This window comes from Ranitomeya imitator, chromosome 4, assembly GCF_032444005.1.
Source record: "Ranitomeya imitator isolate aRanImi1 chromosome 4, aRanImi1.pri, whole genome shotgun sequence".
Taxonomy (NCBI): Eukaryota; Metazoa; Chordata; class Amphibia; order Anura; family Dendrobatidae; genus Ranitomeya; species Ranitomeya imitator.
In genome coordinates, this window is record NC_091285.1 from 368726219 (window position 1) to 368751110 (window position 24892).

Genomic DNA, 24892 nt, shown 5'->3' on the forward strand with positions numbered 1-24892 from the left:
TCACGAGAAAACAGTTTCAGAATCACCAGGATCCATGGAAGCGTTCCAGAGTTATTACCTCATAAAAGGACAGTGGTCAGAATTGTGAAAATTGGCCTAGTCATTAACATGCTAACCACCCTTGAGGGTTAAGGGGCTAAAATTGGTACAACTATGTCCTACATGGCAATCTATTTGAATGGATTTTCAGTTTTCACATGGAACTTCTGGTAATAAAAAACATTTGTTTGATTCTGTTGATCACCACAAATCAGCTGATTCAATAGTAGACTGCAATTAAGAGTAGATACAAATGAATGCTACATTTCTTAGAACAGTCTGATCAACAAATTTATAAAGTGATTTGGTCCATGTTCAGCTTATCTGCATTTTGACGTTCTAGTGAAGCTTGCACTGTCCCAACTATAAAAGATCTGTGTGAAAAGTCACTCAAGTGCATCACATTGACTACCACTGTCTGTATATAGCCATTTATGCACAAGGTCGTGGACAGCACCCTAACCTATAATAAGTATCCTGTACCCTGAAATCTTCTAGCCAAGTATTTCCAGCAAAATCATGCATTCCTGTAAGTCTATCATGGGATTCTCCTCAGCCAAAATCAAATCAATTAAATAAAAAGTAAATAAACAGTGGGGAAATAAAGGCACATACTGTTTGAATATTCACAAGTCATGTCTATAGAATACTTACGATTATATTGATTGTGACAAGTTCTGAATTCTTTTTCTGTTTCAGGGGATCCGCTTCTATATCATTGTTGAGGTCAACTGCCTGAACTGTTATTGAATATTTATTTTTCTTCTCAAAATCCAATGTATCTCTGACTTTGATAATGCCTGGTAGATTATATTTCACTTATTATTCTTTTTTTTACATTAAATTGACAACAGCCATTAATTAATAATACATATTGTTTTATATATCAACAGCTACACCACTTAAATTTGTAAGAAGAAAAAGTTTACCGGTCTCATTCTCTAGAAATCTATAATTTCCTGTGAGTAACTAATTTCTTGGAAATTACTAATTTAGTGCTTTATCCCCTTCACTGTTTTACCCCTGTGCAGCGGCCACCAGACTGAGCAGGAACTTGAGGACTTAAATTAAAAATTAAATTAAATGAATGGGCCAGCAACAGTACGCTGCACAGGTAGATAGCTGGGAACACTTCTGTGGAGCGAAAAATTCTCATTATGATGCAGCACTGAGCCGGAACTGTATGCCTTTCATTCTCAGGATCTTTTTTTACCCCAGGGGTCAAGCCTAACTGATTGTAAAGTGATGGTATATTTGAACCATTTTTTATGACATCTAGATAGGAAAACCCCTTTAGGTAGGTTATTGAGGGCTGAAAAATGTGTGGCCTAACATAGACTATTAATAACAAATTACTTGGGGCTAACTATCCTCTCCACTGATCAGTTGACTGAAGGGCTGAGGCTAGGTACACTACATTTTTTTTGTTCCAAGAAACAGAACAAATTCAGAAACCTGTGGATCACGGTCTGAGTATGGACTGCGGTGAACGAACGAGCTGTGGGTCTCCTGACCTGAACTTGACAGCCCCATTGACATATATGAGGCTGTCAAGTTCGGATTAGGAAACCTATGGCAAGTACATACATCTTGCTCTGCACTCGGACAGTCTGAGTATGGCCTTAACTCCACACAAAATCAAGATGTTTTAGAGTAGAGCTAAACTTAAATTAGACTTTAAGGCTTGGTTCAGATGAGCATATGAAAAATATGAAGGTTCTCATTCAGAAAAAAAGGATGGTGTTCCATGTGTCATCCGTATATCAATTTTTGACATCCATATGGCATATGTTTTGTACATAAAAAATTAAAAAGAATAAAGCTAAACACAGTTTCTGTGTAATTATTGCAGTGAATCTGGTAAAAATGTATGCCATTGAATTTCATGGGTGAGTCACAGGTCACAATTGTGCATTTTGTGATTTTTATCATGAAGACCATTGGTCCAAGTGTAAAAAAATGTTTTTATGAAATACTCCTTTCATTTGTATTGATCTCACTGATGTCCATATGCAGTCCTTTTAGCACACAGTCAACATATGGAACGAAAATATGCTCATCTGACCAAGCCATAAATCATTGAGATTCATCAATAGCTTGCTTCGTGCAAAAATAATATTAGCACCTGTGTCTGGCTCTATGTAGAACTTTGGGGGACTGCCATAATCTCCACCAGCAAAAGTAAATTTGATGTTATCGAATGGCCAGTCAATGTCTGTAAATTTGGCTCTCCCGACCAGCGAGTCCACTGGACTGTTTTCAAACACGTTAAACACATTTGTTGATGAGTTTGGATAAAATTCATTGACCCGTGTTACTCTTACAATCACAGTGACTGTACCTAGAAGAAGTAAAACAGTGTTATAAGTACATTTCAATATATGAATCCACATCTGGATAATTTTAACATTTAAAAAAATAAATAAAATTGTTCTCTTTTTATATTTTATGTGATATTTCTTCCAATTCACTTTAATGAAAAATAATGTGTTGGTTAAATTAATTTTGTCTTACTTGTTAGGGAAGGGGTTCCTGAGTCGGAAACATCAATGAGTAGTATGTGTCTGAACTGCATGCCCGCAAATTCCACGTCATCATAATCTAAAGCCATGGGTCCAGACTGTTTACAATAAGATATAAAAACTCTTTTAAAATAATGTATGATAAAATATTGCCTTTGTTTAGTGATCTAAATAATTTATAACCATTTTTCAATCAATCTTCATGTAGGTTGGGATTACTAGTAATAATAATAATAATAATAATTTTTATTTATATAGCGCCAACATATTCTGCAGCGCTTTACAAATTATAGAGGGGACTTGTACAGACAATAGACATTACAGCATAACAGAAATACAGTTCAAAACAGATACCAAGAGGAGTGAGGGCCCTGCTCGCAAGCTTACAAACTATGAGGAAAAGGGGAGACACGAGAGGTGGATGGTAACAATTGCTTTAGTTATTTGGACCGGCCATAGTGTAAGGCTCAGGTGTTCATGTAAAGCTGCATGAACCAGTTATCAGCCTAAGTATGTAGCAGTACAGACACAGAGGGCTATTAACTGCATAAAGTGAATGAGAACATGATGCGAGGAACCTGATTGTTTTTTTGTTTTTTTTTATATAAATAGGCCACACAGGGATCGTTAGGTTAATGCATTGAGGCGGTAGGCCAGTCTGAACAAATGAGTTTTTAGGGTACGCTTAAAACTGTGGGGATTGGGGATTAATCGTATTAACCTAGGTAGTGCATTCCAAAGAATCGGCGCAGCACGTGTAAAGTCTTGGAGACGGGAGTGGGAGGTTCTGATTATTGAGGATGCTAGCCTGAGGGCATTAGCGGAGCGGAGGGCACGGGTAGGGTGGTAGACTGTAACAGTAATGGTAGAAATAATACAGATATTTAATGGAAGGTGATGCAGATATATAGAACATGAAAGTAGAATACAAAAGAGATATGTGCTACATCTATAAAAAAATAATAAAAAATAAATAAAAGGCAATATAGAGCTTTTAGATCAAAGATATCCAAGTTTTTTGAGGTGGGGGTCACAGATGTGCTTTACTTGAATTTTCCAGCCTGCTGAAACTTGCCTCTTTCCATTTTAATTGGCCAAATGTGCCAATTTCTATTAGTTGTCGGCAAATATTCCTTATAACCAATATCGGCTGATTAGGGTCAAGTGCAGTAATTTATGAAATTTTGAACAACAAACTGATACTCTTAGGGAGTGATTTAACTAACCAATGCTACCCTTAAAGCTTAATCAAGCATGCCTATCAAAAGACAAAGCAAAGGACACAGCAACAATATTTGGAACCCAGATCCCAGCACAATACGAAGGAAACAAATGAGTCTGCAAGTAACTTTATAACTACTTACAATTCAGCTCATTTCCCTTTAAGAAAAGTGCTTAAAAAGCTTTGGCACATTTTGTATCTGTACTTTACACCTGACCAACCATGAGGTATTTTCAGATGGTCACCCACTTTGACAAACATACTAACTCCATCCAAGTCAGCTGAAGTCCTTTAGAAGTAACCCAACACAGCAAGCCTTGAACATGCCGCCCCTGACAGTTGTAAAAGCAAAGCAAAAAAAAGTCTCTGTTCCAAATGCATTTTACACTATGCACAATTTTTCTGGGCAATTAAAACAGGAGAAACCTTATCTTTAAAAACTTATGTGACCTCAATTCGTAATCTACCTTACTGAGTGTGAATGCAGGCTGCAGTGCGTTAGAAGGATAAAGCAAACATTACATAAAAGACTCAATTCACACTGAGCTAGTATAGTGAAAGGTTTTATGTATCATGGTTTCTCCAGACATTGTAAAACTGAACATGGCAAAGACACTGCATGTATTTCTATTGTCCCAATGGAGCTTATCCTCCCTGAAAACAACAACCGGATGGAGATCGTCAAAATGAAGGAAATTTGTTGCATTTACAGGTTTAATAACTTAAAGGGTACCTGTCGCAGGATTGTGCACAGTAATCTACAGACACTGTCTGGTCGGTGCCATTATAATGATTAAAATGATACATTGGTTGATGAAATCCATGTTGTGGTTCTTGTTTAATCTGTATTTTCAGTTTTGAGTTAATGATATGCTTGTGCTCTGGGATGGCCTGTAGGGGGTCTTCATGTGGTGCTCTGATTAGTTATTCATGTTTATGGCTTCTGACAGGTCACTGGTCCCTTAGTGACCTGCCCTCTACTTTACATAATGAATATTATACATATATTGATAAAAAAAAGCCCTTCTTCAGGCTGGCGCCAACGTGCAGATGATCTTCCTATCACAAAACATGAGACTTATAAAATTTATTGCTTGAACCAGAAATTTTTAGGGGCTTCACAGACCCTTTTTAGGGGCTTAATGCTGATGCATCACATACAAATTTGATAACAAAAATATTTAAACACAGGTTGTAATGTAATGTAATGTGGCAAAGCAGGTAAAAAGTCAAGGAGGGGTGGGGTGGGACGTAAACTTTTGAAAGCCACTGTATATAATCTTGTCATTTTATACATTACTTCTGTATGTCTTTTTGATATTCAGCTTTTTTGTAGCAATTTTTAATATATACTCCTTATCTTACAGTACTTTTACTATGTTTTGTATTTTTGCTATTTTGTTAATTACCTTCACCACATTCGCACTAGTTTTATCTTTGCACAGCCTCCATTATTTAAACTCCCATTCTAAAACTCTGGAGCACTTCACCTAAATGGTTTTTTTTGGCTTCACTCCTCTACATGTGCACTATCTAACCTTGCTTCCCTTAATTTGTCCTCAGGAAAATCACTCATTCGTTATGTTGTCTTTTAATTTAACAAAATACACTTGTAGTTTCTTATTCACCACTTTTTTTAAATGATAGATCCCCCTCAAACTCCTGGTTCAGGCTTGACACATTTTCTCCACACACTTCTGTTTTTTACTCCCTTTAATGTGTCTCTTTTCTCCCTACTTTTATATTGATCTTGATTAGTGATGAGCGAGTGTGCTCCTTACTCGAGTTTTCCGAGCATGCTCAGGTGTTCTCCGAGTATTTTGGGCATGCTTCTACATTAGGTTTCAGTCACAGCTGCATGATTTGCGGCTGCTAGACAGCGTGAATACATATGGGGTTTCCCTAACAAACAGTCCCTGCATGTGTTCAGGTTGTCTAACAGCTGCAAATCATGCAGCTGCAGGGACTCAAACATAATATACGAGCACGCCCAAGATACTTAAAGAACACCCTAACATGCTCGGAAAACTTGAGTAACGAGCACACTCGCTCATCACTAGTGTTGAGCATTCCGATACCGCAAGTATCGGGTATCGGCCGATATTTGCGGTATCGGAATTCCGATACTGAATTCCGATACTTCCCGCGTATCGGATACCGGAATCGGAAGTTCCCAGAATTCAAATTGAACGCAGCAGCCAATGAGGAATGAATGAAAGTGTGGGCACATCCTGTTTAGCATGGTGGGCATGTAAGTACTGGCAAGGCTTGGATTGGCTGCTGAAATGATGTCACTCTGCACTATAAAAAAGCGCTGCCGCCATTTTGCGCTCACTCTGCTGTGATTTCAGTTAGGGACAGGACGCTGTGTTCTAACTGAGGGCCAGTTGAGCTAGCTAATTGCTTTATTTTCCTTTCCAAAGGCTAATTTAGCAAAACGCTGTGTGTTCTTCACTGTTCACCTTGCTCTTGCCTTGCAGCGCTGTTTTAACAGCGTTCTGCAAGGTCTCTGTGTGTGTGTGTGTGTGCAGCTCACTCTGTAGTCTGTGTGCAGCCATATACCCGGTTGTATTCAGCTCAGGGGGGGTTCACACTGCCTCACACAGTTGTTCTTTTTTGCTCTTAGTGCAGCCTGCTGCACATTTTTTCTCAAATTTCCTATTAGTGTTTTTCCACCAGTCTCCAGCTCTATTGTGGAAAAACACTACATAGGATAACCTAGAGGGGGGTTTTTGGGCCTTGCAGCGCCGTTTACGGCTGTCTGCACGGTCTCCGTGTGAGCCCAGCTCGCCCTGTAGTCTGTGTGCAGCCATAGCCGGTTGGATTCAGCTCAGGGTTCGTTACTGGCTCATACCTTGAGAAAAATTTTCCTTTTTTTCAAATAGTGCAGCCTGTTTAAAATTTGAAAAAAAAAATTCCTATTAGTGTCTTTCCACTCGTATCCAGCTAAATAGTGGAAAAACACTATATAGGATAACCTAGAGGAGGGTTTTTTGGCCTTGCAGCGCCGTTTACGGCTGTCTGCACGGTCTCCGTGTGAGCCCAGCTCGCCCTGTAGTCTGTGTGCAGCCATAGCCGGTTGGATTCAGCTCAGGGTTCGTTACTGGCTCATACCTTGAGAAAAATTTTCCTTTTTTTCAAATAGTGCAGCCTGTTTAAAATTTGAAAAAAAAAATTCCTATTAGTGTCTTTCCACTCGTATCCAGCTAAATAGTGGAAAAACACTATATAGGATAACCTAGAGGAGGGTTTTTTGGCCTTGCAGCGCCGTTTACGGCTGTCTGCACGGTCTCCGTGTGAGCGCAGCTCGCCCTGTAGTCTGTGTGCAGCCATAGCCGGTTGGATTCAGCTCAGGGTGCGTTACTGCCTCATACCTTGAAAAACAATTTCCTTTTTTTCAAATAGTGCAGCCAGTTTAAAATTTGAAAAAAAAAATTCCTATTAGTGTCTTTCCACTTGTATCCAGCTAAATAGTGGAAAAACACTATATAGGATAACCTAGAGGAGGGTTTCTTGGCCTTGCAGCGCCGTTTACGGCTGTCTGCACGGTCTCCGTGTGATTTAAACTAGCTCTGTAGCCCGATCTGCACCAAAAAAAAGGTTAAGTTCACCAAACACAACTTACACTTGTGTAGGCCACATTTGAAAAATAATAAAGTTTAGTCCACAATTTACAACATTAGTGTTTCTTACACCTGTTAGGAGGAGCATTACAGGAATAAGCACACTAAGGCCTTAGTACTTTTCTGCTTATCTTTATCTGTCAACCAAGATGAAGAGGGCAGGGAGTAAGGCACGTGGGCGTGGGCGCGGAGCAGGGAGAGGAGCAGGGAGAGGACGTGGTGATTCTGTGCCTGCTGCGGGCGCCGGTGACTCGTCGTCACTCAGTTTCAGCAGGGAACAGTCCTTCATGCGCAGCTTTGTCGGAGAGCGCCGTGCACCGCTGCTGCGTGAAGACCAAATTGAAGCCGTTGTCGGGTGGATGGCAGCTAACGCCTCGGCATCGACTTCAGTTAGTGCCACATCCTCTCAGGCACAGAGCACTGGAGAGCAGCCATCTGTCTCTTCACCACCTGCCAAATTGGCCAGGCAGTCAGAGAGCCCAGGACAGGAGCCGTCTCTACTTCTGTTCTCTGAATCTCTTGGCTTGGAAACAGGGGGCCAGCCAAGCAGCATTGGAGAAATGGAAGAAGAGGCAGTGTGCAGTGATGCCCAACACCTTTTTCTCTCTGACTCTGAAGAGGCAGGTGGGCCAGTGCCTCCGGTGACCACAGCGCAGTACGCATCTGATGATGAAACTCAGGTGCCGCTTTCTCGTGCGTACTGTGCTGCTGAGACTACCCAGGAGGAGCAGTTGGTGGCAGAGGGTAGTGGAGATGATGAGGTCCTTGACCCATCGTGGCGTGAGGAACAGGAAGGTGGTGGGAGCAGCTCAGAGGAAGAGCTTCCTCTTACGGGCCAAAGAGGGAGAGGGAGGGGGAAGACTGCGGAGCCTGTAGCCTCCACTTTGGCACCCGTTAGGAGCCTGTCTCTTTCCAAAGCCAAAAAGGGCGCTCCCAAGACTTGCAGTGCCTGGTCCTTTTTTGACACAGTTGCAGATGACATTTGTTTTGTCAAATGCAAGCTGTGTCATCATAAAGTAAAAAGAGGGAAAAATGTCAGCAACCTCAATACCACAAATATGTGGAAACATGTGCGGACCAGGCACGCGGTGGAGTTACAGAAACACACTGAAGATGTAGGCCAACCAACAGCGGCAGCTACCACCTCTTCAGCTCGTGTTGCCTCTTCCTCCAGCTCACGCACAGCTGGTTTGGCTTCCTCCCAGAGACCTTGTGTAATTCCACCCACAGCACCACCTTCCCAGTCATCCTCACACTCCCAGTCTACTCTACAGCCATCGGTAGTACAGGCATGGGAGAAAAGGCGGGCATTCTCGGCCAACCACCCCCGAGCACAGGCTCTGAATGCAGGCATTGCCAAACTGTTGTCCCTGGAAATGCTCTCGTTCAGGCTGGTGGAGACTGACAGCTTCCGTGACTTGATGGCATTGGCAGTCCCACAGTACAAGGTGCCCAGCCGCTTTTACTTCAGCAGGCAGGCTGTCCCTGCCCTGCACAGGCATGTTGAGGCAAACATAAAACATGCGCTACTGAACGCCGTCAGTAGCAAGGTCCACCTCACCACCGATGCGTGGACCAGTCAGCATGGACAGGGGCGATATGTTTCCCTCACTGCCCATTGGGTTAATGTTGTTGAGCCAGGTACAGATCGTGCGAGTGGCGCAGGACGTGTCCTGCCCACTCCAAGGATTGCAGGAATCCAGTCTGTACGCATCGACTCCTCCTCTTACACCAGTTCCTCTGATTCCTCTCTGCAGGATCCGTCACAGTCCACCCCCACATGGACCCGTGAACGTTTACCTATGACCGACATGAGCACAGCCGTGGCCAAACGTCAGCAGGCCGTCTTGAAACTAGTTTCATTGGGGCATCGAAGCCACACAGCGCAGGAGCTCTGGAATGCCATCAAGCAGGAGAGCGATGTGTGGTTACTGCCAGCGAATCTCCAGCCAGGCATGGTAGTGTGTGACAATGGCCGAAATCTGGTGGCAGCTTTGGCCCTTGGCAACCTCACTCACATCCCATGTCTGGCACATGTGCTCAATTTGGTTGTGCAGAGTTTTCTGAGGGACTATCCGGATCTTGATGCCCTGCTGCACAAGGTCCGCCTAGAGTGTGCTCACTTGCGGCGTTCCAGCTTGGCCAGATCCCGCATTGCTGCTCTGCAGCGCCGATTCCGCCTTCCGGAACACCGCATCATATGTGACCTACCTACCCGGTGGAATTCCACGTTACATATGTTGGAGCGGTTGTGTGAGCAGCAGCAAGCAGTTATGGAGTACCAGCTGCATCAGGCGCAAAGAAGTCGCAGTCAGCGCCGATCAGACTTCACAACCACAGAGTGGGCCACTATGAAGGACGTCTGCCAGGTTTTGCGTCCTTTTGATTATTCCACGCGGATGGCAAGTGCAGATGATGCACTAGTCAGCATGACTGTCCCCCTTATCTGCCTGCTTCAGCAAACTTTGCAAGGGTTAAGGGATGATGTGGTGGAAGAGGTGGAGGATGAGGAGTCACCTTTTCCATCAGCTTCTGGAGAGTCAGCGCCACGTGGTTCCTCACAAAGGGGTACGCAGGGGCCAATTTGTGAGGAGGATGAGGAGGAGTCAATGGAGGAGGAAGAGCTCCGTCCAGAGGAGGGAGCGACACAATTGTCCAGTGGTCAGTGTGTACAGCGAGGGTGGGGTGATGACGAGCGGGCAGAGATCATGTCTCAAGCAGGGGACAGCGTTTCTGGGCCGGTTGGCACTCTGCAGCACATGGTGGATTTCATGCTGCAGTGCCTGAGAAACGACCGCCGCATCGACCACATTCTCAACATGCCTGATTATTGGGTGTTCACCCTCCTCGATCCTCGCTACCGGGACAACGTCCAAAACCTCATCCCTGCGTTGACCCGGGAGCGTAAATTGCGGGAGTACCACGACACACTGGTGAATTCCATCATCTTCTCCTGTCCAACTGAGAGGAGTGCTGCTAGTGCTTTACAAAGCAGCTCAGTGCGTCGAGGCAGTGGGGGAGGCTCTGCCCAAAGAGGGAGCAGAAGCAGTGCCTCTGCCCAAGGCAAGCCCAGTATGGCACAACTCTGGCACACTTTTGTGTGCCCGCCCCAAATGTCTACACCATCACCGGCGGCTCCAGTCAGCAGGAGGCAACGGTTCCGTCAGATGGTGACAGACTACATGGCTTGCCCTCTTACTGTACTCCCAGACGGCTCTTCCCCGTTCAAGTTTTGGGTCTCTAAGCTGGATACATGGCCAGAGCTAAGCCAGTATGCATTGGAGGTGCTGGCTTGCCCTGCGGCTAGTGTCTTATCGGAACGTGTCTTTAGTGCCGCAGGTGGTGTACTAACAGACCGTCGCATGCGACTATCCTCCGATAACGTTGACCGGCTTACTTTCCTGAAAATGAACCAGGCCTGGATCTCGCAGGAATTTGCCACTCCTCTGCCTGATTAAGTAATTGGGTGTCATCCAGGTCTCCTGCTGTGTTCATCTTTCTACCACCTGAACTGCTATTCCTGGGCTCCAACACCGCCAGTTGCGGCTCAGAAGTGCAGGCTGCACAGTAAAAACATACGACCCAGTGTTATTGGGTTTCAGTAACGTCAGCTGATCCCCAGCTGTGTAGCCGGCAATGTGTCCTGCGACCGCCACGCTGGCACAACAACCTAAATGTAAGGGAACCTGTCCCCCCCCCCCCCCCCGTCGTTTGTTACTGAAAGAGCCATCTTGTGCAGCAGTAATGCTGCACAAGGAAAAGGTAGCTCTTTTTTTTTAGCTCTTTGCACACGCAGAACTTAACACTTATAAAATGTGTTCACTGATACCGTTATACCGTCCCGGAGCTGGGACTTTCCTTCGTAATGTGACGCAGCACAGCCGTCATTCCTACCCCCTTGGTGCCATGCGCTGCCTCCTCAGCGTTGTTTTAAGCTGTCACGGAGCCTGCGCTGTTCTGTTATCCCTTGGGCATGCCCTATTTGCGCTGCCTGTCTTCTGACATAATTTGGTGTCAGGCTGGCTGCGCCTGTGCGGCCGCGGTGCCCGAGATCCCGCCTCGCAGTGTCTTCTGATTGAGTCACACTGCGGGCCTGGGATCCATGGGCATGCGCAGTGCATATCTTCCCCTCGGGCTCTCGCTCATTTCCCTCCGCCTTCTTTAGACTGTGCGCCGTCAGCTGATCCCTAGCATGCCACGGCCGTGACACCGCACAGTCTGAAGAAGAGGGAAGGAGGGGAGTGAGAGTCGAGGTTATGCACTGTGCATGCCCATGGTTCCAAGGCCCGCAGTGGGATTACGTTAGATGAGACTGCGAGGTGGGATCTGGAGCAGCGTGGACGCACAGGCACTGACAGCCTGACACCAAATTATGTCAGAAGACAGGCAGCGCTAATTGGGCATGGCCAAGGGCTAACAGAACAGCGCAGGCTCCGTGGCAGCTTAAAACAACGCTGAGGAGGCAGCGCACGGCATCAAGGGGATAGGAATGACAGCTGTGCTGTGTCCCATTACGAAGGAAATTCGCACCTCCGGAACGGTTTAACGGTATAAAGGGACACATTTTTAGTGTTTACTTCGGTGTTTGCAAGGAGCATAATTAAAAGAGCAACCTTTTCCTTTTGCATCCTTAGTGCTGCACAACATGGCTCTTTCAGCTACAAACGTCTTGGGGGGGGGGGTTAAAGGTTTCCTTTCAACTTGCTCCAATCAGGCTTCGGCCTACACTCTGTTCCTCTGCTCCTCCTGCTGTCCCTGGGCTCTAACACCGCCAGTTGGTGCCTGGAAGTGCTGTGTGCACAGTCAACAGTCGCTCCTCTGTTATTGGGGTTCAGTAACGTCAGCTGATCCCCAGCTGTGTGTGCGGCAATACCTCCAATCTGCTCCTCCTGCTGTCCCTGGGCTCTAACACCGCCAGTTGGTGCCTGGAAGTGCTGTGTGCACAGTCAACAGTCGCTCCTCTGTTATTGGGGTTCAGTAACGTCAGCTGATCCCCAGCTGTGTGTGCGGCAATACCTCCAATCTGCTCCTCCTGCTGTCCCTGGGCTCTAACACCGCCAGTTGGTGCCTGGAAGTGCTGTGTGCACAGTCAACAGTCGCTCCTCTGTTATTGGGGTTCAGTAACGTCAGCTGATCCCCAGCTGTGTATCCGGCAACGTGTCATGCGACCGCCACGCTGGCACAACTAAAATGTAAGGGGACCTGTCCCCCCCCCCCCCCTAGGCGTTTGTTACTGAAAGAGCCACCATGTGCAGCACTAATACTGCACAAGGGAAAGGTCGCTCTTGAAATTATGCTCCTTGCAAACGCTGAACTACACACTCATGTAATGTGTCCCCTCACACCGTCCAACCGTCCCGGAGGTGGGACTTTCCTTTGTAATGTGACACAGCACAGCCGTCATTGCTACCCCCTTGGCACCGTGCGCTGCCTCCTTAGCGTTGTTTGATTCCGTCATGGACCCTGCGCTGTTATGTTATCCCTTGGCCATGCACAGTTTGCGCTGCCCGTCCTCTGACATCATTTGTTGTCGTCCTGGCTGCGCCTGTGCGTCCACGCTGCCCGAAATCACACCTCGCAGTGTCGTCTAATGTGATCCCACAGTGGGCCTGGTATCCATGGCCATGCGCAGTGCATATACTAGCCTCTCACTCCCCTTCTTCACGCTTCTTCAGACTAGGCGGCGTCAGCTGATCCCTAATAGCATGCCACGGCCGTGACGCCGCACAGTCTGAAGAAGCAGGAAGGAGGTGAGTGAGAGGCGATGATATGCACTGCGCATGCCCATGGATCCCTGGCCCGCAGTGGGACTACATTAGATGACACTGCAAGGTTGGATCTCGGGCAGCTTGGACGCACAGGCACTGCCAGCCTGACACCTACATGATGTCAGAAGACGGGCACCGCTAACTGTGCATGGCCAAGGGATAACATTACAGTGCGGGCTCCGTGACAGAACCAAACAACGTTGAGGAGGTGGTGCCCGGCACCAAGGGGGTTGGAATGACGGCTGTGCTGTGTCACATTACAAAGGAAAGTCCCACTTCCGGGATGGTTTGACGGTGTGAGGGGACACATTATATGAGTGTGTACTTCAGCGTTTGCAAGGAGCATAATTTTCGGAGCCACCATTTTCCATGTGCAGTATTACTGCTGTACAAGATGGCTCTTTCAGCAACAAATGCCTGGGGGGGGGGGTTAAAGGTTCCCTTTCAACTTGCTCCACTGCAGGCTTCGGCCTACACTCTGCTCCTCTTTGATTCCCTGGGTTTCAACACTGTCAGTTGCCACCTGGAAGTGTTGTCTACACAGAAAAAAACACTAGGTGATGTGTCAGTGGGGTTCAGCACCGCCAGCTGTTCCCCTGCTGTGTAGTCGGCAACGTGTCCAGCACAAGCCACGCTGGCACAACAGAACAAAAGCTGCCACCAGTGCAGGCTTCGGCCTACACTCTGCTCCTCTCCTCCTCCTGCTGACCCTGGGCTCAAACACCGCTAGTTTTTGCCCGGAAGTGCTAGCTGCACAGAGAAAAACACCAGCCAATGTGTTAGTGGGGTTCAGCAACGCCAGCTGTTCCCCTGCTGTGTAGCCGGCAACGTGACCTGCAAACGCCATGCAGGCACAGGAACTGAAATTAAAAGGGAACCTGGCCCCACCCCCCCAGGTGTTTCTATGTATAACAGCCACCTAGTACAGCAGTACTGCTGCATTTGTACAAGGTGGCTGACTTTTTCTCCTTGCCCACGTGGAACTCAACACGTACAAAATGTGTCTCATTGAGACCATTCCACTGTCCCTGAGGTGTGACTTTCCTTTGTAATGATACGCAGCACCCCCCTTGGTAGCGTTTCCCGTCTTTTGTCATCATGGTTAGCTGGCTGCGCCTGTGCATCCGCCCTGCTAGAAACAACGCCCCTCGTTGTCATATTTATTTTGTCAGCGAGGGTGTGGTTTATGGGCACGAGCAGTGCATATGTTCGCCTGTCTTAACTCATCTCCTTCCGCCTTCTTCAGACTGTGCGGCCTCCTGGCCGTGGTAGGCGATAAGGGATCAGCTGAGGCCGCCCAGTCTGGAGCCGGTGTAAGGACATGTGTAAGCGGCAAACCTATTTACTGCACAAGGCCACGAATCCCAGCCACGTAGTGTGATTGTTTGAAAACACACTGTGGGTCTGGGATTCATGTCCATCGCTAACCGCAACGGCCGACATGAAATGAGGTCAGAAGACAGGAAGCGCTCACAGCGCATGGCCAAGGGATCACAATAGCGCAGACTCCTGTACAGCAAATAACAACGCTCAGGAATCTGCGCCCAGTACCTAGGTGCAAATTTTGACACCTGTGCTGCGTCTCGTTAAAAAGACAAGTCACGCCTCCACAACTGTTTGACAGTATAATGGGCTAAATAGTGTACGTGTTTTAGTCAGCGTGTGCAAGGAGCAAAACAAATAGAGCAACCTTTTACTTGTGCAGCATTAATGCTGCACAAGGTGTGGCTCTTGTACCTTGCAACACCTGAGGGGGGGGTTAAAGGTAACCTTTGAAATTGGTTCAACTAGGCTTCGGCCTACACTCTGCTCCTCTACTCCTCCTGCTGACCCTGGGCTCAAACAGCGCTAGTTTTTGCCCGGAAATGCTAGCTGCACAGAGAAAAACACCAGCCAATGTGTTAGTGGGGTTCAGCACCGCCAGCTGTTCCCCCGCTGTGTAGCCGGCATCGTGTCCAGCAAAAGCCACGCTGGCACAACCGACCAAAAGCTGCCACCAGTGCAGGCTTCGGCCTACACTTTGCTCCTCTCCTCCTCCTGCTGACCCTGGGCTCAAACAACGCCAGTTTCTGCCCGGACATGCTAGCTGCACAGAGAAAAACACCAGCCAATGTGTTAGTGGGGTTCAGCACCGCCTGCTGTTCCCCCGCTGTGTAGCCGGCATCGTGTCCAGCACAAGCCACGCTGGCACAACCGACCAAAAGCTGCCACCAGTGCAGGCTTCGGCCTACACTTTGCTCCTCTCCTCCTCCTGCTGACCCTGGGCTCAAACAACGCCAGTTTCTGCCCGGACATGCAATCTGCACAGAGAAAAACACCAGTCAATGTGTCAGTGGGGTTCAGCAACGCCAGCTGTTCCCCTGCTGTGTAGCTTGCAACGTGACCTGCAAACGCCACGCAGGCACATGAACTGAAATTGAAGGGAGCCTGCCCCCCACCCACAGGTGTTTCTATGTATATCAGCCACCTTGTACAGCAGTACTGCTGCATTTGTACGAGGTGGCTGACTTTTTCTCCTTGCCCACGTGGAACTCAACACGTACAAAATGTGTCTCATTAGAGACCATTACAATGTCCCTGAGGTGTGACTTTCCTTTGTAATGACACGCAGCACCACCCTTGTTAGCGCTGCCCGTCTTTTGACATCATTGGTTAGCTGGCTGCGCCTGTGCATCTCCCCTGCTCGAAACAACGGCCCTCGGTGTCTTATTTTTTTGGACAGCGAGGGTGTGATTGATGGGCATGTGCAGTGCATATGTTTGCCTGTGTTCACTCATCTCCTTCCGCCTTCTTCAGACTGGGTGTCCTCATGGCCGCGGCAGGCGATAAGGGATCAGATGAGGCCGCCCAGTCTGAAGCAGGTGTAAGGACATGTGTGAGCGGCAAACATATTTAGTGCACCAGGGCACGAATCCCAGCACCGCAGTGTGATTTTTTAAAAACACACTGTGGGTCTGGGATTCATGTCCATCGCTAACCGCAACGGCCGACATGAAATGAGGTCAGAAGACAGGAAGCGCTCACAGCGCATGGCCAAGGGATCACAATAGCGCAGACTCCTGTACAGCAAATAACAACGCTCAGGAATCTGCGCCCAGTACCTAGGTGCAAATTTTGACACCTGTGCTGCGTCTCGTTAAAAAGACAAGTCACGCCTCCACAACTGTTTGACAGTATAATGGGCTAAATAGTGTACGTGTTTTAGTCAGCGTGTGCAAGGAGCAAAACAAATAGAGCAACCTTTTACTTGTGCAGCATTAATGCTGCACAAGGTGTGGCTCTTGTACCTTGCAACACCTGAGGGGGGGGTTAAAGGTAACCTTTGAAATTGGTTCAACTAGGCTTCGGCCTACACTCTGCTCCTCTACTCCTCCTGCTGACCCTGGGCTCAAACACCGCTAGTTTTTGCCCGGAAATGCTAGCTGCACAGAGAAAAACACCAGCCAATGTGTTAGTGGGGTTCAGCACCGCCAGCTGTTCCCCTGCTGTGTAGTCGGCAACGTGTCCAGCACAAGCCACGCTGGCACAACCGACCAAAAGCTGCCACCAGTGCAGGCTTCGGCCTACACTTTGCTCCTCTCCTCCTCCTGCTGACCCTGGGCTCAAACAACGCCAGTTTCTGCCCGGACATGCTAGCTGCACAGAGAAAAACACCAGCCAATGTGTTAGTGGGGTTCAGCACCGCCTGCTGTTCCCCCGCTGTGTAGCCGGCATCGTGTCCAGCACAAGCCACGCTGGCACAACCGACCAAAAGCTGCCACCAGTGCAGGCTTCGGCCTACACTTTGCTCCTCTCCTCCTCCTGCTGACCCTGGGCTCAAACAACGCCAGTTTCTGCCCGGACATGCTAGCTGCACAGAGAAAAACACCAGCCAATGTGTTAGTGGGGTTCAGCAACGCCAGCTGTTCCCCTGCTGTGTAGCTTGCAACGTGACCTGCAAACGCCACGCAGGCACATGAACTGAAATTGAAGGGAGCCTGCCCCCCACCCACAGGTGTTTCTATGTATATCAGCCACCTTGTACAGCAGTACTGCTGCATTTGTACGAGGTGGCTGACTTTTTCTCCTTGCCCACGTGGAACTCAACACGTACAAAATGTGTCTCATTAGAGACCATTACAATGTCCCTGAGGTGTGACTTTCCTTTGTAATGACACGCAGCACCCCCATTGTTAGCGCTGCCCGTCTCCTGACATCATTGGTTGGCTGGCTGTGCCTGTGCGTCCCCCCTGCCCGACACAACGCCCCCCGTTGTCTCATATATTTTGACTGCGAGGGTGTGATTGATGGGCACGAGCAGTGCATATGTTCCCCTGTTTTCACTCCCCTCCTTCCGCCTTCTTCTGACTGTGCGGCCTCATGGCCGCGGCATGCGATAAGGGATCAGCTGAGGCCGCCCAGTCTGAAGCAGGTGTAAGGACATGTGTGAGCGGCGAACATATTTACTGCACAAGGCCACGAATCCCAGCACCGCAGTGTGACTTTAGGAAAAGCCACTGTGGGTCTGGGATTTATGGCCATCGTTAACCGCACCGGCCAACATGAAATGAGGTCATGAGACGGCCTGCACTAACAGGGTATTGCCAAGGGATAACACAAGAGCGCAGACTCCTGTACAGCAAATAACAACGCTCAGGAATCTGCGCCCAGTACCTAGGTGCAAATTTTGACACCTGTGCTGCGTCTCGTTAAAAAGACAAGTCACGCCTCCACAACTGTTTGACAGTATAATGGGCTAAATAGTGTACGTGTTTAATTCAGCGTGTGCAAGGAGCAAAATTAAATAGAGCAACCTTTGACTTGTGCATCATTAATGCTGTTCAAGGTGTGGCTCTTGTACCTTGCAACACCTGAGGGGGGGGTTAAAGGTAACCTTTGAAATTGGTTCAACTAGGCTTCGGCCTACACTCTGCTCCTCTACTCCTCCTGCTGACCCTGGGCTCAAACACCGCTAGTTTTTGCCCGGAAATGCTAGCTGCACAGAGAAAAACACCAGCCAATGTGTTAGTGGGGTTCAGCACCGCCAGCTGTTCCCCTGCTGTGTAGTCGGCAACGTGTCCAGCACAAGCCACGCTGGCACAACAGAACAAAAGCTGCCACCAGTGCAGGCTTCGGCCTACACTTTGCTCCTCTCCTCCTCCTCCTGCTGACCCTGGGCTCTAACACCGCTAGTTTTTGCCCGGACATGCAATCTGCACAGAGAAAAACACCAGTCAATGTGTCAGTGGGGTTCAGCAACGCCAGCTGTTCCCCTGCTGTGTAGCTTGCAACGTGACCTGCAAACGCCACGCAGGCACATGAACTGAAATTGAAGGGAGCCTGCCCCCCACCCCCCCAGGTGTTTCTATGTATATCAGCCACCTTGTACAGCAGTACTGCTGCATTTGTACGAGGTGGCTGACTTTTTCTCCTTGCCCACGTGGAACTCAACACGTACAAAATGTGTCTCATTAGAGACCATTACAATGTCCCTGAGGTGTGACTTTCCTTTGTAATGACACGCAGCACCCCCATTGTTAGCGCTGCCCGTCTCCTGACATCATTGGTTGGCTGGCTGTGCCTGTGCGTCCCCCCTGCCCGACACAACGCCCCCCGTTGTCTCATATATTTTGACTGCGAGGGTGTGATTGATGGGCACGAGCAGTGCATATGTTCCCCTGTTTTCACTCCCCTCCTTCCGCCTTCTTCTGACTGTGCGGCCTCATGGCCGCGGCATGCGATAAGGGATCAGCTGAGGCCGCCCAGTCTGAAGCAGGTGTAAGGACATGTGTGAGCGGCGAACATATTTACTGCACAAGGCCACGAATCCCAGCACCGCAGTGTGACTTTAGGAAAAGCCACTGTGGGTCTGGGATTTATGGCCATCGTTAACCGCACCGGCCAACATGAAATGAGGTCATGAGACGGCCTGCACTAACAGGGTATTGCCAAGGGATAACACAAGAGCGCAGACTCCTGTACAGCAAATAACAACGCTCAGGAATCTGCGCCCAGTACCTAGGTGCAAATTTTGACACCTGTGCTGCGTCTCGTTAAAAAGACAAGTCACGCCTCCACAACTGTTTGACAGTATAATGGGCTAAATAGTGTACGTGTTTAATTCAGCGTGTGCAAGGAGCAAAATTAAATAGAGCAACCTTTGACTTGTGCATCATTAATGCTGTTCAAGGTGTGGCTCTTGTACCTTGCAACACCTGAGGGGGGGGTTAAAGGTAACCTTTGAAATTGGTTCAACTAGGCTTCGGCCTACACTCTGCTCCTCTACTCCTCCTGCTGACCCTGGGCTCAAACACCGCTAGTTTTTGCCCGGAAATGCTAGCTGCACAGAGAAAAACACCAGCCAATGTGTTAGTGGGGTTCAGCACCGCCAGCTGTTCCCCTGCTGTGTAGTCGGCAACGTGTCCAGCACAAGCCACGCTGGCACAACAGAACAAAAGCTGCCACCAGTGCAGGCTTCGGCCTACACTTTGCTCCTCTCCTCCTCCTCCTGCTGACCCTGGGCTCTAACACCGCTAGTTTTTGCCCGGACATGCAATCTGCACAGAGAAAAACACCAGTCAATGTGTCAGTGGGGTTCAGCAACGCCAGCTGTTCCCCTGCTGTGTAGCTTGCAACGTGACCTGCAAACGCCACGCAGGCACATGAACTGAAATTGAAGGGAGCCTGCCCCCCACCCCCCCAGGTGTTTCTATGTATATCAGCCACCTTGTACAGCAGTACTGCTGCATTTGTACGAGGTGGCTGACTTTTTCTCCTTGCCCACGTGGAACTCAACACGTACAAAATGTGTCTCATTAGAGACCATTACAATGTCCCTGAGGTGTGACTTTCCTTTGTAATGACACGCAGCACCCCCATTGTTAGCGCTGCCCGTCTCCTGACATCATTGGTTGGCTGGCTGTGCCTGTGCGTCCCCCCTGCCCGACACAACGCCCCCCGTTGTCTCATATATTTTGACTGCGAGGGTGTGATTGATGGGCACGAGCAGTGCATATGTTCCCCTGTTTTCACTCCCCTCCTTCCGCCTTCTTCTGACTGTGCGGCCTCATGGCCGCGGCATGCGATAAGGGATCAGCTGAGGCCGCCCAGTCTGAAGCAGGTGTAAGGACATGTGTGAGCGGCAAACATATTTACTGCACCAGGGCACGAATCCCAGCACCGCAGTGTGATTTTTTAAAAACACACTGTGGGTCTGGGATTCATGTCCATCGCTAACCGCAACGGCCAACATGAAATGAGGTCATAAGACAGGAAGCGCTCACAGCGCATGGCCAAAGGATCACAAGAGCGCAGACTCCTGTACAGCAACTAACAACGCTCAGGAAGCTGCGCCCATGCAAAAAGGTGTTTTCGACACCTGTGCTGCTTTTCTTTAAAAAGACAAGTCACGCCTCCACTACTGTTAAACAGTATAATGGGCTAAATAGTCTACGTGTTGCATTCAGCTTGTGCAAGTAGACAAATTAATAGAGCAACCTTTTACTTGTGCAGCATTAATGCTGCAGAAGGAGTGGCTCTTGTTCTTTGTAACACCTGAGGGGGGGTTAAAGGTAACCTTTGAAATTGGTTCAACTAGGCTTCGGCCTACACTTTGCTCCTCTCCTCCTCCTCCTGCTGACCCTGGGCTCTAACAACGCTAGTTTTTGCCCGGAAATGCTAGCTGCACAGAGAAAAACACCAGCCAATGTGTTAGTGGGGTTCAGCAACGCCAGCTGTTCCCCCGCTGTGTAGCCGGCATCGTGTCCAGCACAAGCCACGCTGGCACAACCGACCAAAAGCTGCCACCAGTGCAGGCTTCGGCCTACACTTTGCTCCTCTCCTCCTCCTCCTGCTGACCCTGGGCTCAAACACCGCTAGTTTTTGCCCGGAAATGCTAGCTGCACAGAGAAAAACACCAGCCAATGTGTTAGTGGGGTTCAGCAACGCCAGCTGTTCCCCCGCTGTGTAGCCGGCATCGTGTCCAGCACAAGCCACGCTGGCACAACCGACCAAAAGCTGCCACCAGTGCAGGCTTCGGCCTACACTTTGCTCCTCTCCTCCTCCTCCTGCTGACCCTGGGCTCAAACACCGCTAGTTTTTGCCCGGAAATGCTAGCTGCACAGAGAAAAACACCAGCCAATGTGTTAGTGGGGTTCAGCAACGCCAGCTGTTCCCCCGCTGTGTAGCCGGCATCGTGTCCAGCACAAGCCACGCTGGCACAACCGACCAAAAGCTGCCACCAGTGCAGGCTTCGGCCTACACTTTGCTCCTCTCCTCCTCCTCCTGCTGACCCTGGGCTCAAACACCGCTAGTTTTTGCCCGGAAATGCTAGCTGCACAGAGAAAAACACCAGCCAATGTGTTAGTGGGGTTCAGCACCGCCAGCTGTTCCCCTGCTGTGCAGCTTGCAACGTGACCTGCAAACGCCACGCAGGCACATGAACTGAAATTGAAGGGAGCCTGGCCCCCACCCCCAGGTGTTTCTATGTATAACAGCCACCTTGTACAGCAGTACTGCTGCATTTGTACAAGGTGGCTGATGTTTTCTCCTTGCCCACGTGGAACTCAACACGTACAAAATGTGTCTCTTTGAGACCATTCCACTGTCCCTGAGGTGTGACTTTCCTTTCTAATGATACGCAGCACCCCCCTTGGTAGCGCTTCCCGTCTTCTGACATCATTGGTTGGCTACTTGCGCCTGTTCGTCCGCCCTGCCTGAATAAAATGCTCCTCGTTGTCTTAATTATTTTGACTGCGAGGGTGTGATTGATGGGCACGAGCAGTGCATATCTTCGCCTGTCTTAACTCATCTCCTTCAGCCTTCTTCAGACTGTGCAGCCTCATGGCCGCGGCATGCAAGAAGGGATCAGCAGAGGCCGCCCAGTCTGAAGCAGGTGTAAGGACGTGTGTGAGCGGCCAAAATATTTACTGCTCAAGGCCACGAATCCCAGCACCGCAGTGTGGCTTTATGAAAAGACACTGTGGGTCTGGGATTTATGGCCATCGTTAACCGCACCGGCCAACATGAAATGATGTCATAAGATGGGCAGCGCTAACAGGGCATTGCCAAGGGATAACACAAGAGCGCAGACTCCTGTACAGCAAATAACAACGCTCAGGAAGCTGCTCCAAGCACCAAGGCGTTATTTTGGACACCTGTGCTGCGTCTCATCAAAAAACCAAGTCACGCATCCACTACAGTTTGACTGTAGAATGGGGTAAATTGTGTATGTCTTTCATTCAGCGTGTGCAAGTAGACAAATTAATAGAGCAACCTTTCACTTGTGCAGCATTAATACTGCACAAGGTGTGTCTCTTGTACTTTGTAACACCTGAGGGGGGGGTTAAAGGTTTCCTTTGAAATTGGTTCAACTAAGCTTCGGCCTACACTCTGCTCCTCTCCTCCTCCTCCTGCTTCAACACGGGCTCTAACATCGCTAGTTTTTGCCCGCAAGTGCTAGCTGCACAGAGAAAAACACACGCCATTGTGTTAGTGGGGTTCAGCAACGCCAGCTGTTCCCCCAGTGTGTAGCCGGCAAAGTGTCCTGCAAACGCAACGCAGACACAAAGCTGCCTCCAGTGCAGGCTTCGGCCTACACTCATCTCCCCCTGCTTACCCTTTGCTCCAACACCGCTAGTTGGGGCTCTAGGAAGACAATCTTTAATAGGCAAGGCAACGCATCCGGGTTCCAGCACCGCCAGCTGGTTCTCGGCAGTGTTTTTGTCACAGGTACTCCCTCGTGCCAAGCCTGGTTTCAGCACCGTCAGCTGTTTCCGGGTTGTGTCAAGCTCACTGAGACACCTATGCTTGCCTCGTCGTGGTGCGGTCGGGTTAGCCAACTCCAGGGTGCCTCCAGTTTAGGAGCTTCCTATGTGGGCTGCGTGAACTGGTAGTCAAGGCTGGTTCTGTAGTGCCAGTAGGCCCAGCTCCCCCTGTAGGACTGTTGGGGTTCGGTAACTGCGGCTGCCTCGCGGCCTAGCTGTTCTCTCCTCTCCTGTGGACCTTCGGGTCCACCACCTGGTTCCAGCACCGTCAGCTGGTTCCGGGCCGAGCCTTTGGCTTAGGTGCCTCCTCCTGGGTATCCGAGTTCCGCCAACGCCAGGCGGTCCTTGGTAGTGCTTTTAAGCGCGGGCACCTACAGCTTAGTAACCGGGTTCCAGCACCGTCAGCTGGTCCTCGGTCGTGCCATTGGCTCTTGCACACTGGGGCAACGCATCCGGGTTCCAGCACCGCCAGCTGGTTCTCGGCAGTGTTCTTGTCACAGGTACTCCCTCGTGCCAAGCCTGGTTTCAGCACCGTCAGCTGTTTCCGGGTTGTGTCAACTTCACTGAGACACCTATGCTTGCCTCGTCGTGGTGCGGTCGGGTTAGCCAACTCCAGGGTGCCTCCAGTTTAGGAGCTTCCTATGTGGGCTGCGTGAACTGGTAGTCAAGGCTGGTTCTGTAGTGCCAGTAGGCCCAGCTCCCCCTGTAGGACTGTTGGGGTTCGGTAACTGCGGCTGCCTCGCGGCCTAGCTGTTCTCTCCTCTCCTGTGGACCTTCGGGTCCACCACCTGGTTCCAGCACCGTCAGCTGGTTCCGGGCCGAGCCTTTGGCTTAGGTGCCTCCTCCTGGGTATCCGAGTTCCGCCAACGCCAGGCGGTCCTTGGTAGTGCTTTTAAGCGTGGGCACCTACAGCTTAGTAACCGGGTTCCAGCACCGTCAGCTGGTCCTCGGTCGTGCCATTGGCTCTTGCACACTGGGGCAACGCATCCGGGTTCCAGCACCGCCAGCTGGTTCTCGGCAGTGTTCTTGTCACAGGTACTCCCTCGTGCCAAGCCTGGTTTCAGCACCGTCAGCTGTTTCCGGGTTGTGTCAACTTCACTGAGACACCTATGCTTGCCTCGTCGTGGTGCGGTCGGGTTAGCCAACTCCAGGGTGCCTCCAGTTTAGGAGCTTCCTATGTGGGCTGCGTGAACTGGTAGTCAAGGCTGGTTCTGTAGTGCCAGTAGGCCCAGCTCCCCCTGTAGGGACTGTTGGGGTTCGGTAACTGCGGCTGCCTCGCGGCCTAGCTGTTCTCTCCTCTCCTGTGGACCTTCGGGTCCACCACCTGGTTCCAGCACCGTCAGCTGGTTCCGGGCCGAGCCTTTGGCTTAGGTGCCTCCTCCTGGGTATCCGAGTTCCGCCAACGCCAGGCGGTCCTTGGTAGTGCTTTTAAGCGCGGGCACCTACAGCTTAGTAACCGGGTTCCAGCACCGTCAGCTGGTCCTCGGTCGTGCCATTGGCTCTTGCACACTGGGGCAACGCATCCGGGTTCCAGCACCGCCAGCTGGTTCTCGGCAGTGTTCTTGTCACAGGTACTCCCTCGTGCCAAGCCTGGTTTCAGCACCGTCAGCTGTTTCCGGTTGTGTCAACTTCACTGAGACACCTATGCTTGCCTCGTCGTGGTGCGGTCGGGTTAGCCAACTCCAGGGTGCCTCCAGTTTAGGAGCTTCCTATGTGGGCTGCGTGAACTGGTAGTCAAGGCTGGTTCTGTAGTGCCAGTAGGCCCAGCTCCCCCTGTAGGACTGTTGGGGTTCGGTAACTGCGGCTGCCTCGCGGCCTAGCTGTTCTCTCCTCTCCTGTGGACCTTCGGGTCCACCACCTGGTTCCAGCACCGTCAGCTGGTTCCGGGCCGAGCCTTTGGCTTAGGTGCCTCCTCCTGGGTATCCGAGTTCCGCCAACGCCAGGCGGTCCTTGGTAGTGCTTTTAAGCGCGGGCA

The 24892-nt window shown here is 49.7% G+C and overlaps 1 protein-coding gene across 1 annotated transcript in view; it reads right to left on the bottom strand.

Annotated features, from left to right (window-relative positions):
* Positions 1–24892, bottom strand: part of LOC138676167 (cadherin-related family member 4-like) — a 245039-nt gene that overhangs the window by 72329 nt on the left and 147818 nt on the right. Inside the window, exons 15-17 of the mRNA XM_069765150.1 lie at positions 2554–2659; positions 2165–2380; positions 694–839 (exon numbers count right to left, since the gene is read on the bottom strand). Coding sequence (XP_069621251.1) covers positions 694–839; positions 2165–2380; positions 2554–2659 — 468 coding nt within the window. The remainder of the gene's footprint in view (positions 1–693; positions 840–2164; positions 2381–2553; positions 2660–24892) is intronic.